Genomic DNA, 14,917 nt, shown 5'->3' with positions numbered 1-14,917 from the left:
TGAGGTAGTTACGTCTCTTATCACTTCATAAGCTACAACGGAATCTAAAGCGTTTCATCTCGTTAGCCCTCCAGCTATCACTTCACACTTCCCTATAATTACTCAGCCATGATTGTGTTGTCCTGCACCTGTCCTGCCGGTGTGACGTGAGCCAATGTTCTCGTGAACTGTCTGTGTAGGTCTTTGACACCAAAGTTTGATCCCGTGTATGGCTGATGTTTCCCAAAGTTTGTGTGTGGAGACATGCCATTCAAGGATTGGTCGTCATCATACCTCCTTCTTTTCCTCGAACAACAAAGATGTGTTCTCTCCCTTTCGTCTATCCCTCTTCCTTTAACCTTTCTGCCCAGAGAGTCAAGCCTACACACACCACAGACGTTCTTATTGATTCACTCGCTGTTTTACATACCCCATTTTCTTCTCACGGGGATGGCTATGACTGGGGCATGTTTTTCCCATGCCAGCAAGTTACTCTGAGGAAAAAGAGAACGTGCGCTCGTGGATGTTGAGATAAGGCTTGTGGTCATGACTGATAACAGAAGGTAAAAGGCAGCGAGTTGTAAAAAGGCAGTTGATATACGTTTATCTGACAGTAGATGATAATTTAGGGCTGTTTGTTGGTAAATAATGAAGAACGGCGTGTGGTATCTAACGATTAGCGAGCATGTGGAATGCTCACTGATGAATGTGTGGAAACGTGTGGTGAGAATTATGTGTGTATGAATAATGGGTAGTGTACGACCGTGTGATGGTTTTGTGGGAATGTATCATTGGCACTCAATGATGGATTTTGTGTTTGTGTGTGTGTGTGTGTGTGTGTGTGTGTGTGTGTGTGTGTGTGTGTGTGTGTGTGTGTGTTAGTGTACTTTAAAAGTGTGTATAGTTGTTAGTAGCACTTCATACAAAACCCATGCCAGAGCTGTGACACTTAGGTTGGAAACTTTTTATCATAACTGTAACACTTGATCGTTAACTTCACTAATGTGACCCTCTGTGGTAAATCCTTGCACAGTTGAGACACCCAGCTCGAAAACCACGTGTCACAGGTTTGCCGCAATATAACAATGAACTCGTGGTAAAGTTGTTGGGTCTTGACAATGAACCCTTGGGACAAGAAATACCGTCTCTGACCCCCGTCTGGCCGCAGGTTACTGCACACGGGGGATGCTCGAAGTGGCTGAGGTGGTGGTGGAGGACGACGAGCCCGTCACCAGAACTATAGCCAGCATGTGTGGCAGCGCCGTACCCTCGCCCCTCACCGTCCAGGCCAATGCTCTTCTCCTCAAGTAAGTACGATGATCCGACACTGATGTGATGGTGAGGTTTTACCGTCAGTGTGGTGTTGACATGGCATGATACAAGACCACATACGGTGGTGAGGCGGCGTCAAGCTCTGTGATGAGAGAACAGGTAATGTTCTGGGTGATGTCGTACGATGTTTTGGTCGTGTGGTGGTCCTGGTGGCTACTGTTTGTGTTGGGACGTGTTACCTTGTGTGTGTGTGTGTTACGGAAAGAGAATTACTCTCGTGTTGCCCCGACTCTTAACCTATACCCAAGCCTTAACCTATACCTTAGCCTAAGCTAAGATCTCTACCTAATGGTCAGGATTCTTTACGTGGGTACTCTTCGTTCCATAGATATTTTTGGGTTGGGTCGCCCCTAGAGCAGCGTTTCTTCTGGAGAATCTGTTTTCAGTGAAAGGTCTCTGGGTTACTGGTTCTTCTGATATCGTAGTTCCTTTGGTTTATTCTTTTTTTTTTAAAGTTGGAGGCTCCAGTCAAAGACAAAAGTCCACATCGAGGCCTGGCCTTAGAAAGGATCATGAAGGAGAAAAAAGTAGAGAAAAGGGAAAGCATTTATGAATTTTGAAGGTAGTGAAAAACCTGTCTTTTAAGATATGTCAAATCATAGTTAATGGGAAAAACATGAAAGGCTAGGGCCTTCCAAAGCTTCGAGGTGTAGGGAAAGAAACAGTTGTCAAAACTGCCCACTCGTGAGTGACCAACGGGCACACAGTAATCATGCGAAATAGCAGTTGGTCTCCTTAGTAGTGGGGACACAAGCAGCCAGCTCTCGGGAGCAAACACCTAAGCAACACCTATAGAAAAGGGAAAGTGAGCCATCATTTATTCTTGCTCCTCTTTTGGGCTTGACTCCTTTGTGGTGGGTTTGATTTCTCTGGTCGTCGAAGTAGCTCAGTTGAACTTTATTCTAAAGATGAATCGAATTCCTTTGAGAAGATTATATATCTTTTTCTATGACAGTTCATCTTCCCGAGGGTTTTTGAGTCGGGTTGGTATGTGAAGTGAGAGTCATGGAGAGCGGCTCGGTGAAGAGAGAAAAGGTAGTGAAATAAGATGTGGCAAGGTGGCTAGAGTGGGAGTGGATACTATTGCAATTGAATTTATTAAGAAATGGGGTGACTGTGTTGTTGATAAGGTTGTAAGGATTTTCAATATATGTGTGCAAGGATCATGGTGAGGTGCCTCAGGACTGTCAGAATGCATTTATAATACCAATGAATAAGAATAAGGGGGATAAAGGTGAGTGTTCAAACTACAGGAGTATAAGTTTGCTGAGTGTACCTGGAAAGTTGTATGAGAGGATTCTGATGGAAAGGATGGAGGTATGTACAGAACATCAGACTTGGAAGTAGGTGTGTGGTTTCAATAGTAGTAGAGAATGCACAGATCAGAAGTTTGCGTTAAAGAGTGTGTGCGAGAAATACTTAAAGAAACAGATAGGTTTGTATTTGACACTTATGATTCTGGAGAAAACGTATGATAGAGTTAATAGAGATGCCTTATGGAAGGACTGGAGAATATACGGTGTGGGAGGAAAGCTGCTGAAAGCAGAGAAGTTTCTAACAAGAGTGTGAGGCTTGTGTACGAATAGAAAAAGAGGATAGTGATTGGTTCCAAGTGAAGAGTGTTGTGCGGCAAGGGTGCGTGATGTCAACACATTTGTTTGAATTGTTTCTGGATGGGGCGGTGAGCAAGTTGAATGCGACATTCTTGGACAGAGGGGCGAGTGTGCATTTGTAAGGGATGAAAGAGCCTGGAAAGTCTGTCAGTTGTGATTTGTTGTTGATACAGCACTGGTGACAGATTCGAGTGGGAAACTGTAAAAGCTCGTGACTGACTTTGGAAGAGTGTGTGAAAGGAGGAAGTAGAGAGTACATGTGGATAAAAGAAAAAAGCAAAATTATTAGGTCTAGCAGAGTTGTGGGACAAGTTTGCTGTGGTGTGAGTTTGGATGGCGAAAACTTGGAGGAAGTTCAGCGTTTTAGATATTTGGAAGTGGGCATAGCAGGGAACGGAAGCACGTAAGCGGGGGTGATTGATAGGGTGGGTGAAGGGGGGGGAAAGGTTCTGGGAGAGGTAAGGAATGTATGGAAAAAGAGAACATTATATGGGAGGACAAAAATGGGTATGTTTGAAGTTATCGTAGTCCCAACATTACTATATTCATATGAGGCATGGGCTATAGATAGGGCTGTGCGGAGGAGGGTGGATACGTTGGAAATGAGATTCTTGAGGGCAATATATGGTATGAGGTGGTTTGATCGAGTAAGTAATGAAAAAGTAGAAAGGAAGTGTGGAAATAAAATGAGTATGGTTGAGAGAGCAGAAGAGGGTGAATTGAAATGGTTTGGGCATGTGGAGAGAAAGAGTAACGAAAGGTTGACAAGGAGCATATACGTGTCGGACGTAAAGGGAACATGGAGAACAAGGACAATGAATTGGTGATAGACGGATGGAGTGAAAAAAGATGTTGAACGTTCGGCGCCTGATTATGCAGGAGAATGAAAGATGTGCAAAGGATTGAGCAAATTAGAACAATGTGGTACACAAGGGTTGACGGGCTGTCAATAGACCAAATCTAGGCATGTGAAGCGCCTGGGGTAAACCCTGGAAATGTCTGTAAGGCCTGGTTGTGGACAGGAAGCTATGGTTTCAGTGTATTACACATGACAGCGATTGTAGCTCTTGTTCGTCTGTTCCTGGCGCTATCTCGCTGACACAAAAAGCAACATTCAAGCATATATATATATATATATATATATATATATATATATATATATATATATATATATATATATATATATATATATATATATGTATGTATATATATATCATGGGCTATAGATATGGTTGTGCGGAGGACGGCGGATGTGTTGGAAATGAAATGTTTGAGGACAATATGCGGTGCGAGGTGGTTTGATCGAGTAAGTAATGAAAGGGTAAGAGAGATGTGTGGTAATAAAAGGAGTGTGGTTGAGAGAACAGAAGAGGGTGTATTGAAATGGCTTGGTCACGTGGAGAGAATGAGAAAGGAAAGATTGACAAAGAGGATATATGTGTCAGATGTGGAGGGAACGATGAGAAGTGGGAGACCAAATTGGAGGTGGAAAGATGGAGTGAAAAAGATTTTGAGCGACCGGGGTCTGAACATATAGGAGGTTGAAAGGTGCGCAAGGAATAGAGTGAATTGGAACGATGTGGTATACCGGGGTCGAAGTGCTGTCAATGGATTGAACCAGGGCATGTGAAGCGTCTGGGGTAAACCATGGAAAGTTTTGTGGGGCCTGGATGTGGAAAGGGAGCTGTGGTTTCGGTGCATTACACATGACAGCTAGAGACTGAATGTGAACGAATGTGGTCTTTGTTGTCTTTTCCTAGCGACACCTCGCGTGCGGGGGGGAGGGGGTAGCTGTTTTATGTGTAGCTGTATGGCGACGAGAATGGATGAAGGCAGCACGTATGAATATATATATATATATATATATATATATATATATATATATATATATATATATATATATATATATATATATATGTGTGTGTGTGTGTGTGTGTGTGTGTATATGTGTATATGAAGCGTTTGGGGAAGAGCAGTTCGGGGAAGTGGTAGAGGATGTGTAGATCAGGTGTTTGCTTTGAAGAATGTATGTGAGAAATACTTAGAAAAGCAAATGGATTTGTATGTAGCATTTATGGACCTGGAGAAGGCATATGATAGAGTTGATAGAGATGCTCTGTGGAAGGTATTAAGAATATATGGTGTGGGAGGCAAGTTGCTAGAAGCAGTGAAAAGTTTTTATCGAGGATGCAAGGCATGTGTACGCGTAGAGAGAGAGGAAAGTGATTGGTTCTCAGTGAATGTAGGTTTGCGACAGGGGTGTGTGATGTCTCCATGGTTGTTTAATTTGTTTATGGATGGGGTTGTTAGGGAGGCGAATGCAAGAGTTGGAAAAAGGGGCAAGTATGAAGTCTGTTGTGGATGAGAGAGCTTGGGAATTGAGTCAGTTGCTGTTCGCTGATGATACAGCGCTGGTGGCTGATTCATGTGAGAAACTGCAGAAGCTGGTGACTGAGTTTGGTAAAGTGTGTGAAAGAAGAAAGTTAAGAGTAAATGTGAATAAGAGCAAGGTTATTAGGTACAGTAGGGTTGAGGGTCAAGTCAATTGGGAGGTAAGTTTGAATGGAGAAAAACTGGAGGAAGTAAAGTGTTTTAGATATCTGGGAGTGGATCTGGCAGCGGATGGAACCATGGAAGCGGATGTGAATCATAGGGTGGGGGAGGGGGTGAAAATCCTGGGAGCCTTGAAGAATGTGTGGAAGTCGAGAACATTATCTCGGAAAGCAAAAATGGGTATGTTTGAAGGAATAGTGGTTCCAACAATGTTGTATGGTTGCGAGGCGTGGGCTATGGATAGAGTTGTGCGCAGGAGGGTGGATGTACTGGAAATGAGATGTTTGAGGACAATGTGTGGTGTGAGGTGGTTTGATCGAGTAAGTAATGTAAGGGTAAGAGAGATGTGTGGAAATAAAAAGAGCGTTGTTGAGAGAGCAGAAGAGGGTGTTTTGAAATGGTTTGGGCACATGGAGAGAATGAGTGAGGAAAGATTGACCAAGAGGATATATGTGTCAGAGGTGGAGGGAACGAGGAGAAGTGGGAGACCAAATTGGATGTGGAAAGATGGAGTGAAAAAGATTTTGAGTGACCGTGCCTGAACATTCAGGAGGGTGAAAGGCGGGCAAGGAATAGAGTGAATTGGATCGATGTGATATACCGGGGTTGACGTGCTGTCAGTGGATTGAATCAGGGCATGTGAAGCGTCTGGGGTAAACCATGGAAAGTTGTGTGGGGCCTGGATGTGGAAAGGGAGCTGTGGTTTCGGGCATTATTGCATGACAGCTAGAGACTGAGTGTGAACGAATGGGGCCTTTGTTGTCTTTTCCTAGCGCTACCTCGCACACATGAGGGGGGAGGGGGATGGTATTCCATGTGTGGCGAGGTGGCGATGGGAATAGATAAAGGCAGACAGTGTGAATTGTGTGCATGGGTATATATGTATGTGTCTGTGTGTGCATATATATGTATACATTGAGATGTATAGGTATGTATATTTGCGTGTGTGGACGTGTATGTATATACATGTCTATGGGGGTGGGTTGGGCCATTTCTTTCGTCTGTTTCCTTGCGCTACCTCGCAAACGCGGGAGACAGCGACAAAGCAAAATATGAATATAATATATATATATATATATATATATATATATATATATATATATATATATATATATATATATATATATATATGAACAAAATTCATAGGGATAAGGGGGAAACAATACTTCCCACGTATTCCCTATCCACCTCTAGGCCCCGCAGACCTTTCCATGTTTACCCAGACGTTTCACATGCCCTGGTTCCAATTCACTCTATTCGTGCACGCCCTTCCTCCTGCATGTTCAGGACCCCATCGCTCAAAATATTTTTCACTCCATCCTTCCACCTCCAGTTTTGTTTCCCGCTTCTTCCTGTTCCTTCCACTTCTGACACATATATCCTCTTTGTCAATCTTTCCTCACTCATTCTCTCCATATGTCCAAACCATTTTAATACACCCTCTTCTGCTCGCTCAACCACATGCTTTTTGTTTCCACACATCTCCCTTACCCTTTTATTACCTACTCGATCAAACCACCTCACACCATATATTCTCCTCACACATTTAATTTTCTACACATTCACCCTCCCCCGCAAAAAAAAAAAAAAGCTGTCTTTCGCCCGTGCCCAACTACCATATAACATTGTTGGAACTACTATTCCTTCAAACATACCCATTTCTGCTCTCCAAGATAACGTTCTCTTTCCACACATCCTTCAATGCTCCTAGAACCTTCGCCCCGCCCCATCCCCTACCTCCACCTTCAACGGTTCCATGCTATCTATCTAAAACACTTCACCTTCTCCACTTTTCTCCACTCAATCTAATATCCCAACGAACTTGTCCCTTAACCCTTCTGAACCTAATAACTGGCTCTTATTCACATTTACTCTCAACATTCTCCTTTCACACACATTTAAAAACTCAGTCACCAACTTCTACATTACTCACTCGAATCAGCCACCAGTTCTGTATCACTGGCGAAAAACAAGCGACTCAATTTCCAGGCCCTCTTATCCCTTCTCCTCTCTCTCCAAAACTCTTTCATTTACCTCCCTAACCACCCCATCCATAAGGGAGGGAGCGTAGGTTCTAGGAACGCTGAAGAACATGTGGAAATAGAGAACACTATCTGGGAGGGCAAAATGGGTGTATTTGAAGGAATATTATATGGGTGCGAGGGATGGGTAACAGATAGGTTGTATAGAGGAGGGTGGATGTATTGGAAATGAAATATTTGAGATCAATATGTGGTGTGAGGTGGTTTGATCGACTTAGTAATGAAAGGATAAGAGTGAGGCGTGATGACAAAAAGAGTGTGGTTGAGAGAGCAGAAGAGAGTGTGTTGAAATGTTTTGTATATATGGAGAGAATGAGTGAGGTACGTTTGACAAAGGGGATATATGTGTCAGAGGTCGAGGGAACAAAGAGAAGCGGGAGACCAAATTGGAGATGGAAGGATAGAGTGAAAAATATTCTGAGCGATCGGGGTCTGACCTATGCAGGGGAGTGAAAAGCATGCAAGGGAAAGAGTGAATTGGAACGATGTGGTACACTAGGGTCAACGTGCTGTCAGTGGACTGAGCCAGGCTCTTGAAGCGTCCGGGGTAAACCATGGAAAGGTCTTTCGGACACGATTGTGGATTGTGAGCTACGGTTTCGGTGCATTACACATCACAGATAGAGGAAAGATGTGAGCGGATGCAGCCATTCTTCGTCTTCCTGGCGCTACCTTGCTAACACACACACAGACACACACACACACACACACACACACACACACACACACACACACACACACTCACACACACACACACACACTCACACACACACACACACTCACACACACACACACACTCACACACACACACACACACACACATACACACACACACACACATGTATATATATATATATATATGTATATATATATATATATATATATATATATATATATATATATATATATATATATATATTCTTTTTTTTTTTTTGTTTTGTCGCTGTCTCCCGCGTTTGCGAGGTAGCGCAAGGAAACAGACGAAAGAAATGGCCCAACCCACCCCCATACACATGTATATACATACGTCCACACACGCAAATATACATACCTACACAGCTTTCCATGGTTTACCCCAGACGCTTCACATGCCTTGATTCAATCCACTGACAGCACGTCAACCCCGGTATACCACATCGCTCCAATTCACTCTATTCCTTGCCCTCCTTTCACCCTCCTGCATGTTCAGGCCCCGATCACACAAAATCTTTTTCACTCAATCTTTTCACCTCCAATTTGGTCTCCCACTTCTCCTCGTTCCCTCCACCTCCGACACATATATCCTCTTGGTCAATCTTTCCTCACTCATTCTGTCCATATGCCCAAACCATTTCAAAACACCCTCTTCTGCTCTCTCAACCACACTCTTTTTATTTCCACATATCTCTCTTACCCTTACATTACTTACTCGATCAAACCACCTCACACCACACATCGTCCTCAAACATCTCATTTCCAGCACATCCATCCTCCCGCGCACAACTCTATCCATAGCCCACGCCTCGCAACCATACAACATTGTTGGAACCACTATTCCTTCAAACATACCCATTTTTGCTCTCCGAGATAATGTTCTCGACTTCCACACATTTTTCAAGGCTCCCAGAATTTTCGCCCCCTCCCCCACCCTATGATCCACTTCCGCTTCCATGGTTCCATCCGCTGCCAGATCCACTCCCAGATATCTAAAACACTTTACTTCCTCCAGTTTTTCTCCATTCAAACTTACCTCCCAATTGACTTGACCCTCAACCCTACTGTACCTAATAACCTTGCAAGTATGAAGTCTATTGGGGATGAGAGAGCTTGGGAAGTGAGTCAGTTGTTGTTCGCTGATGATGCAGCGCTGGTGGCTGATTCATGTGAGAAACTGCAGAAGCTGGTGACTGAGTTTGGTAAAGTGTGTGAAAGAAGAAAGTTAAGAGTAAATATATATATATATATATATATATATATATATATATATATATATATATATATATATATATATATATATATATATTTATATATATATATATATATATATATATATATATATATATATATATATATATATATATATATATATATATATCTTTTTCTTTCATACTATTCGCCATTTCCCGCATTAGCGAGGTAGCGTTGAGAACAGAGGACTGGGCCTTTGAGGAAATATCCTCTCCTGGCCCCCTTCTTTGTTCTTTGTTTTGGAAAATTAAAAAAAAAAAAAAAAGCGAGATGGGAGGATTTCCAGCCCCCCGCTCCCTCCCCTTTTAGTCGCCTTCTACGACACGCAGGGAATACGTGGGAAGTATTCTTTCTCCCCTATCCCTAGGGATAATATATATATATATATATATATATATATATATATATATATATATATATATATATATATATATATATATATAATGTGTGCACCCGAAAAAGAAATATTTAGCATACTTGCATCGTGATATGACCCACCACACGAAAAATTTTGAAAAAACTCCTTAGTTGCCAACTGCAGACTGCTCGTCATGAACCAAATAATTCTTCACGACACAACCACAACAAGAGTGTTCACAGTAACACCACAGTAGTATCTATTCTTGCTACCGACAGACTCGCAGCCACGGAGTATTAGATATACTATAACCGGTCATGTGCCAGGCTGATTAATTGCTTGATAGGAAAGGCAAGTACGTCTCACCAGAAGTTATATCACTTTTAATTCTATCAATAGTTAGTATAGGATTCTCCTGCTGCGAGGATGCACACACATTCTGGAGCAATTGCTGTCCAGCCGGACCTCTCATACCTTCCCTTGCCATCATGACATGAGCAGTTATCTGTGGTTATGGATTTCATGGTGACATCTGACAAGCTCGACTCGCACATTTTCCAAGAGGATGAGGTTCGGTGATTTCGAAGGGTGTGGCGCAAGCGTAATGTGTGGATGATTCCGAAACTACCATTTTGCAACATTGCTCGTGTGTGTGAGCGAGTTGTCTTGAACGAGAGAGAATGGCGCGTTGTCAGGGTAGAGTAAGCGCTCCACAGACGGAAACGGGACTTCCTCCAATGTCTCGACGTGTTTACTCCCAGCGGAACGGCCTGGACCAACGCCTGCTAGCTCCCCAACACCTCTTGCGTGAATTCATTCAAATGACCCGTCAGTAATTCTGCCACTTCGGGTCTGCCGCCATACCTAGGAAAAAACTAGAGAATGCTGAGAGACCGTGAATAAGCATTACCATCCTAGCACTGACGGATGAGTAATCCATGTGCGGCAGGAAACTCCACATGTTACCTTACTCGGAATTGTCTTCAGAACACGTATAGGAATATGACGAAAGATACTGGGGTAATATTCCGGCATTGAGAACATGTTTATCATATATTCAAATGATAACCTAAGCATTTGCAATATACCAATGCGTCGGGAATGTTAAGAGGTCGTATCACATACATGAGAGAGAGAGAGAGAGAGAGAGAGAGAGAGAGAGAGAGAGAGAGAGAGAGAGAGAGAGAGAGAGAGAGAGAGAGAGAGTTTACCGTTCGTTCATTGGACGCCACACTCGGGCAGTTATTTTCTCATCCGTATAAAAGTCATCACAATTGACTATGTTGTGCCAGGTTGTAGCAGGTGTGTCTGCGTGTTCTAACGCATATTCCACGCACAACAGTGTTGTGTGTCCAGCTGGGAAAGTTCCGATTTCTGAGCTGGTATACGGCCATGGAGACCACAGGTCGGTGCAGGACAGTCCAATTTTTTGACGGATTGCTGGGGCTGTGGTACAGGGGAAATTATCGATGATATCTGTGATCGCTCTGTCCCGGGCAGGCCTTGTGCACCCAGACCCGCCCGCTCCACGGTTATGCAAGGCGTCCCCAGTCTCAACTTATCGCTGTAGCCATCGGGCCGCGGGTCGCTTGGACACGCCAACCCGCTTAGTAATTACACCAGTGCTGAGGCCCACACCGTGTAGGGCGACGATCGCTGCTGGTACACTTCCCGAGGTTTTCTTCTCGTCTAACAGAGATATGAATCAAAATAAGTATTACGATTCCTACCACTCCCTCCGAAGCGCAACTCAGAAGCTCAACTCAGTGCAGGTTGAACCAGTTCCGTTTCCAACATATGAGAGCCACTGTATTCAGATAATGAATCTCCTGTGGTATAACTCTATGCTAACGCTAACATTGTTTGTCTGACATGAATTTCACTACGAAACAGATATCACAACAGCCCTTCCCTGAGTTGCTACTGACCACAGAGTAAGAAAGAGGCTTTTGGAGATATCAACGCGGCAGAGGCCTTCGGCAATGCCGACGAGGCACAGACTTTGGCCGATGCAATAGCTCGTCCGGTACTACGTAGTCAAGCTCATGGTAGCAGGTAACCAAAATAATATCTGGAGAAGAGGGAAAGTGAACCAACACTGGCGTAGCGTAAGTGGGTCAAGCTTCCAAGTAAAACTGGCCAGATTTCACATCTCCGTATATCAGGTGTTGTAGATGTATGTGGTAGTGTATGAGGAGGTTCTAGTTCATGAAGTAGTGTAGACTGTGCTGGGCGTGATGAGTTTCTTGATATGGTTTTTGAGATGTGATGATCCTTCTTGGTCTGGTTGAGGTGGCGTGATAGATTTGCTGTTAATGGCTTCGGTGGGACATGAGGAGTAGCGATGGATTTATTTGTTGTGTTTAGTGAAGTGGGTGTGGTGTCGATGATGAAATGACGGGGCGATCTGATGACATTGCTAACGTGGTTGATTAGGTTTGATGAAGTTTGTGGTTAATTGAGCTGGCAGTTTGGGAGGTTTGTTGGAGTACTGTGATAGTGTGGTCTTGGGATGGTGTGAAAGATGTGTTCTTTATGATTTACATTAGAAGTCCCTTGCCTAGTTTTCAACAGGTGTCGTCTTGCGGTTACTGAACTCTCGCTCGGGTATTTGGATCTTTTTCATAGGTTGTCCAACACGTTAAGAATCTCTGGAGTTCATCATTCTATATACGAAGGAATGCATCAACTATTTCTTAAGGGTAATCAAACTTCCTTCCTGGGATATCAGGTCTCATCTTAATCCTCTTTATTCCTCCTTCCAGATACACCTCAGGCGTCTTCTATCCAAGACCATTCAGTGGCGGTGGAGGCTTCAGGGCCTCCGTCACCGCCTCAGCCTTTGGTGAGTAACACACTGAAGGATGAATTGAGGAATGTATTCAGGGACATCAAGGTTACTAATGAATATAACACTCAGGGACACACTCAGGGTCATAATTTCCAGGTCAACACAACATTCAGGGATATAGGAACAAATTCAGGAAGTTCCTTTTAAGACATTTAATAACCGGATAAGTAAGAACACTCAAGGGTACTCGCGGAAACACAGGCTCTTGAAGGACACAGTCAAGTAGACATCATAAGGAAGTGCACACAAGGGCTTATATCAAGAGTACAATTAGAGAGATTGAAACAGAAACAGGATCATCCATTGTCAAGTTTCTCCCTCCTTCAAAACGCAGGTTTGACCTAAGGCTTCTACTCTCTCTCTCTCTCTCTCTCTCTCTCTCTCTCTCTCTCTCTCTCTCTCTCTCTCTCTCTCTCTCTCTCTCTCTCTCTCTCTCTCTCTCTCTCTCTCTCTCTCTCTCTCTCTCTCTCTCTCTCTCTCTCTCTCTCTCTCTCTCTCTCACACACACACACACACACACACACACACACACAAACAAAAGTATTCTTAAAATTCATCCTTTATGATTTGCCACTACGTCATTAACTTTATTTCGATATCTCTCATGGCGATACCACTTCAGTGCCTTATAAATAATGTGTAACCCTCTTCACGTCGTCCTTAAATTCTGACGTAAGGAAGGTTTGATCTTAAGATCACCTACATAATCCATAACTCAAGCCAGAAGTAAGGAAAATAGACTTTCCATGGTTCATGAACCTTGACCATTTTCATAATTCCCCTGGATATTCTTGCTTCATAATGTCCCTAACCCCCCCCCTGGTTCATGATACCCCTCGACCTTCTTGCTTCATAATACCCCTAGGCCTTTTTTATGCTATATCTTGAACCTTCTTGCTTCATGATACCCTCTGACTTTCTTGCTTCATGATATTCCTTGACCTTGCTTCATGATGTCCCTTAACATTCTTGCTTCATGATGCCCCTTAACCTTCTTGGTTCATGATAACCTTCGACTTTCTTGCTTCATGATACCCCTTAACCTACTTTCTTCATGATGTCCCTTAACTTTCTCGCTTCATGATATCCCTTGGCCGTCTTACTCCATGATACCCCTCGACCTTCTTGCTTCATGATACCCCTTAACCTACTTGCTTCATGATGCCCCCTTAACTTTCTTGCTTCATGATATCCCTTGACCTTCTTGCTTCATGATACCCCTTAATCTTCTTGCTTCATGATATCCCTTGACCTTCTTGCCTCATGATGCCCCTTAACCTTTTTGCTTCATGATACCCCTTAATCTTCTTGCTTCATGATGCCCCTTAATCTTCTTGCTTCATGATATCCCTTAACCTTCTTGCTCCATGATACCCCTCGACGTTCTTGCTTCATGATGCCCCCTTAACTTTCTTGCTTCATGATATCCCTTAACCTTCTTGCTTCATGATGCCCCTTAATCTTCTTGCTTCATGATATCCCTTAACCTTCTTGCTCCATGATACCCCTCGACGTTCTTGCTTCATGATGCCCCCTTAACTTTCTTGCTTCATGATATCCCTTAACCTTCTTGCTTCATGATATCCCTTAACCTTCTTGCTTCATGATACCCCTTAATCTTCTTGCTTCATGATATCTCTTGACCTTCTTGCTTCATGATACCCCTTAATCTTCTTGCTTCATGATATCCCTTGACCTTCTTGCTTCATGATACCCCTTAATCTTCTTGCTTCATGATATCCCTTGACCTTCTTGCTTCATGATACCCCTTAATCTTCTTGCTTCATGATACCCCTTAATCTTCTTGCTTCATGATACCCCTTAATCTTCTTGCTTTATGATACCCCTTAATCTTCTTGCTTCATGATATCTCTTGACCTTCTTGCTCCATGATACCCCTTAATCTTCTTGCTTCATGATATCCCTTGACCTTCTTGCTTCATGATACCCCTTAATCTTCTTGCTTCATGATACCCCTTAATCTTCTTGCTTCATGATACCCCTTAATCTTCTTGCTTCATGATACCCCTTAATCTTCTTGCTTCATGATATCTCTTGACCTTCTTGCTCCATGATACCCCTTAATCTTCTTGCTTCATGATATCCCTTGACCTTCTTGCCTCATGATGCCCCTTAACCTTTTTGCTTCATGATACCCCTTAACCTTCTTGCTTCATGATACCCCTTAATCTTCTTGCTTCATGATATCTCTTGACCTTCTTGCTCCATGATACCCCTTAAT

At 43.2% G+C, this 14,917-nt stretch overlaps 1 protein-coding gene across 2 annotated transcripts in view; it reads left to right on the top strand.

Moving 5' to 3' along the window:
• LOC139752821 (uncharacterized) overlaps window positions 1-14,917 on the top strand; it is a 227,792-nt gene that overhangs the window by 114,105 nt on the left and 98,770 nt on the right. For both annotated transcript variants that reach the window (XM_071668765.1, XM_071668764.1), the window contains exons 6-7: window positions 1,148-1,286; window positions 12,590-12,669. In XM_071668765.1, coding sequence (XP_071524866.1) covers window positions 1,148-1,286; window positions 12,590-12,669 — 219 coding nt within the window. The remainder of the gene's footprint in view (window positions 1-1,147; window positions 1,287-12,589; window positions 12,670-14,917) is intronic.

This window comes from Panulirus ornatus, chromosome 13 (genome assembly GCF_036320965.1).
Source record: "Panulirus ornatus isolate Po-2019 chromosome 13, ASM3632096v1, whole genome shotgun sequence".
NCBI classification, from domain to species: domain Eukaryota; kingdom Metazoa; phylum Arthropoda; class Malacostraca; order Decapoda; family Palinuridae; genus Panulirus; species Panulirus ornatus.
Note: the sequence above shows the minus strand (reverse complement) of the source record. Positions and strands in the feature narration are given on the sequence as shown.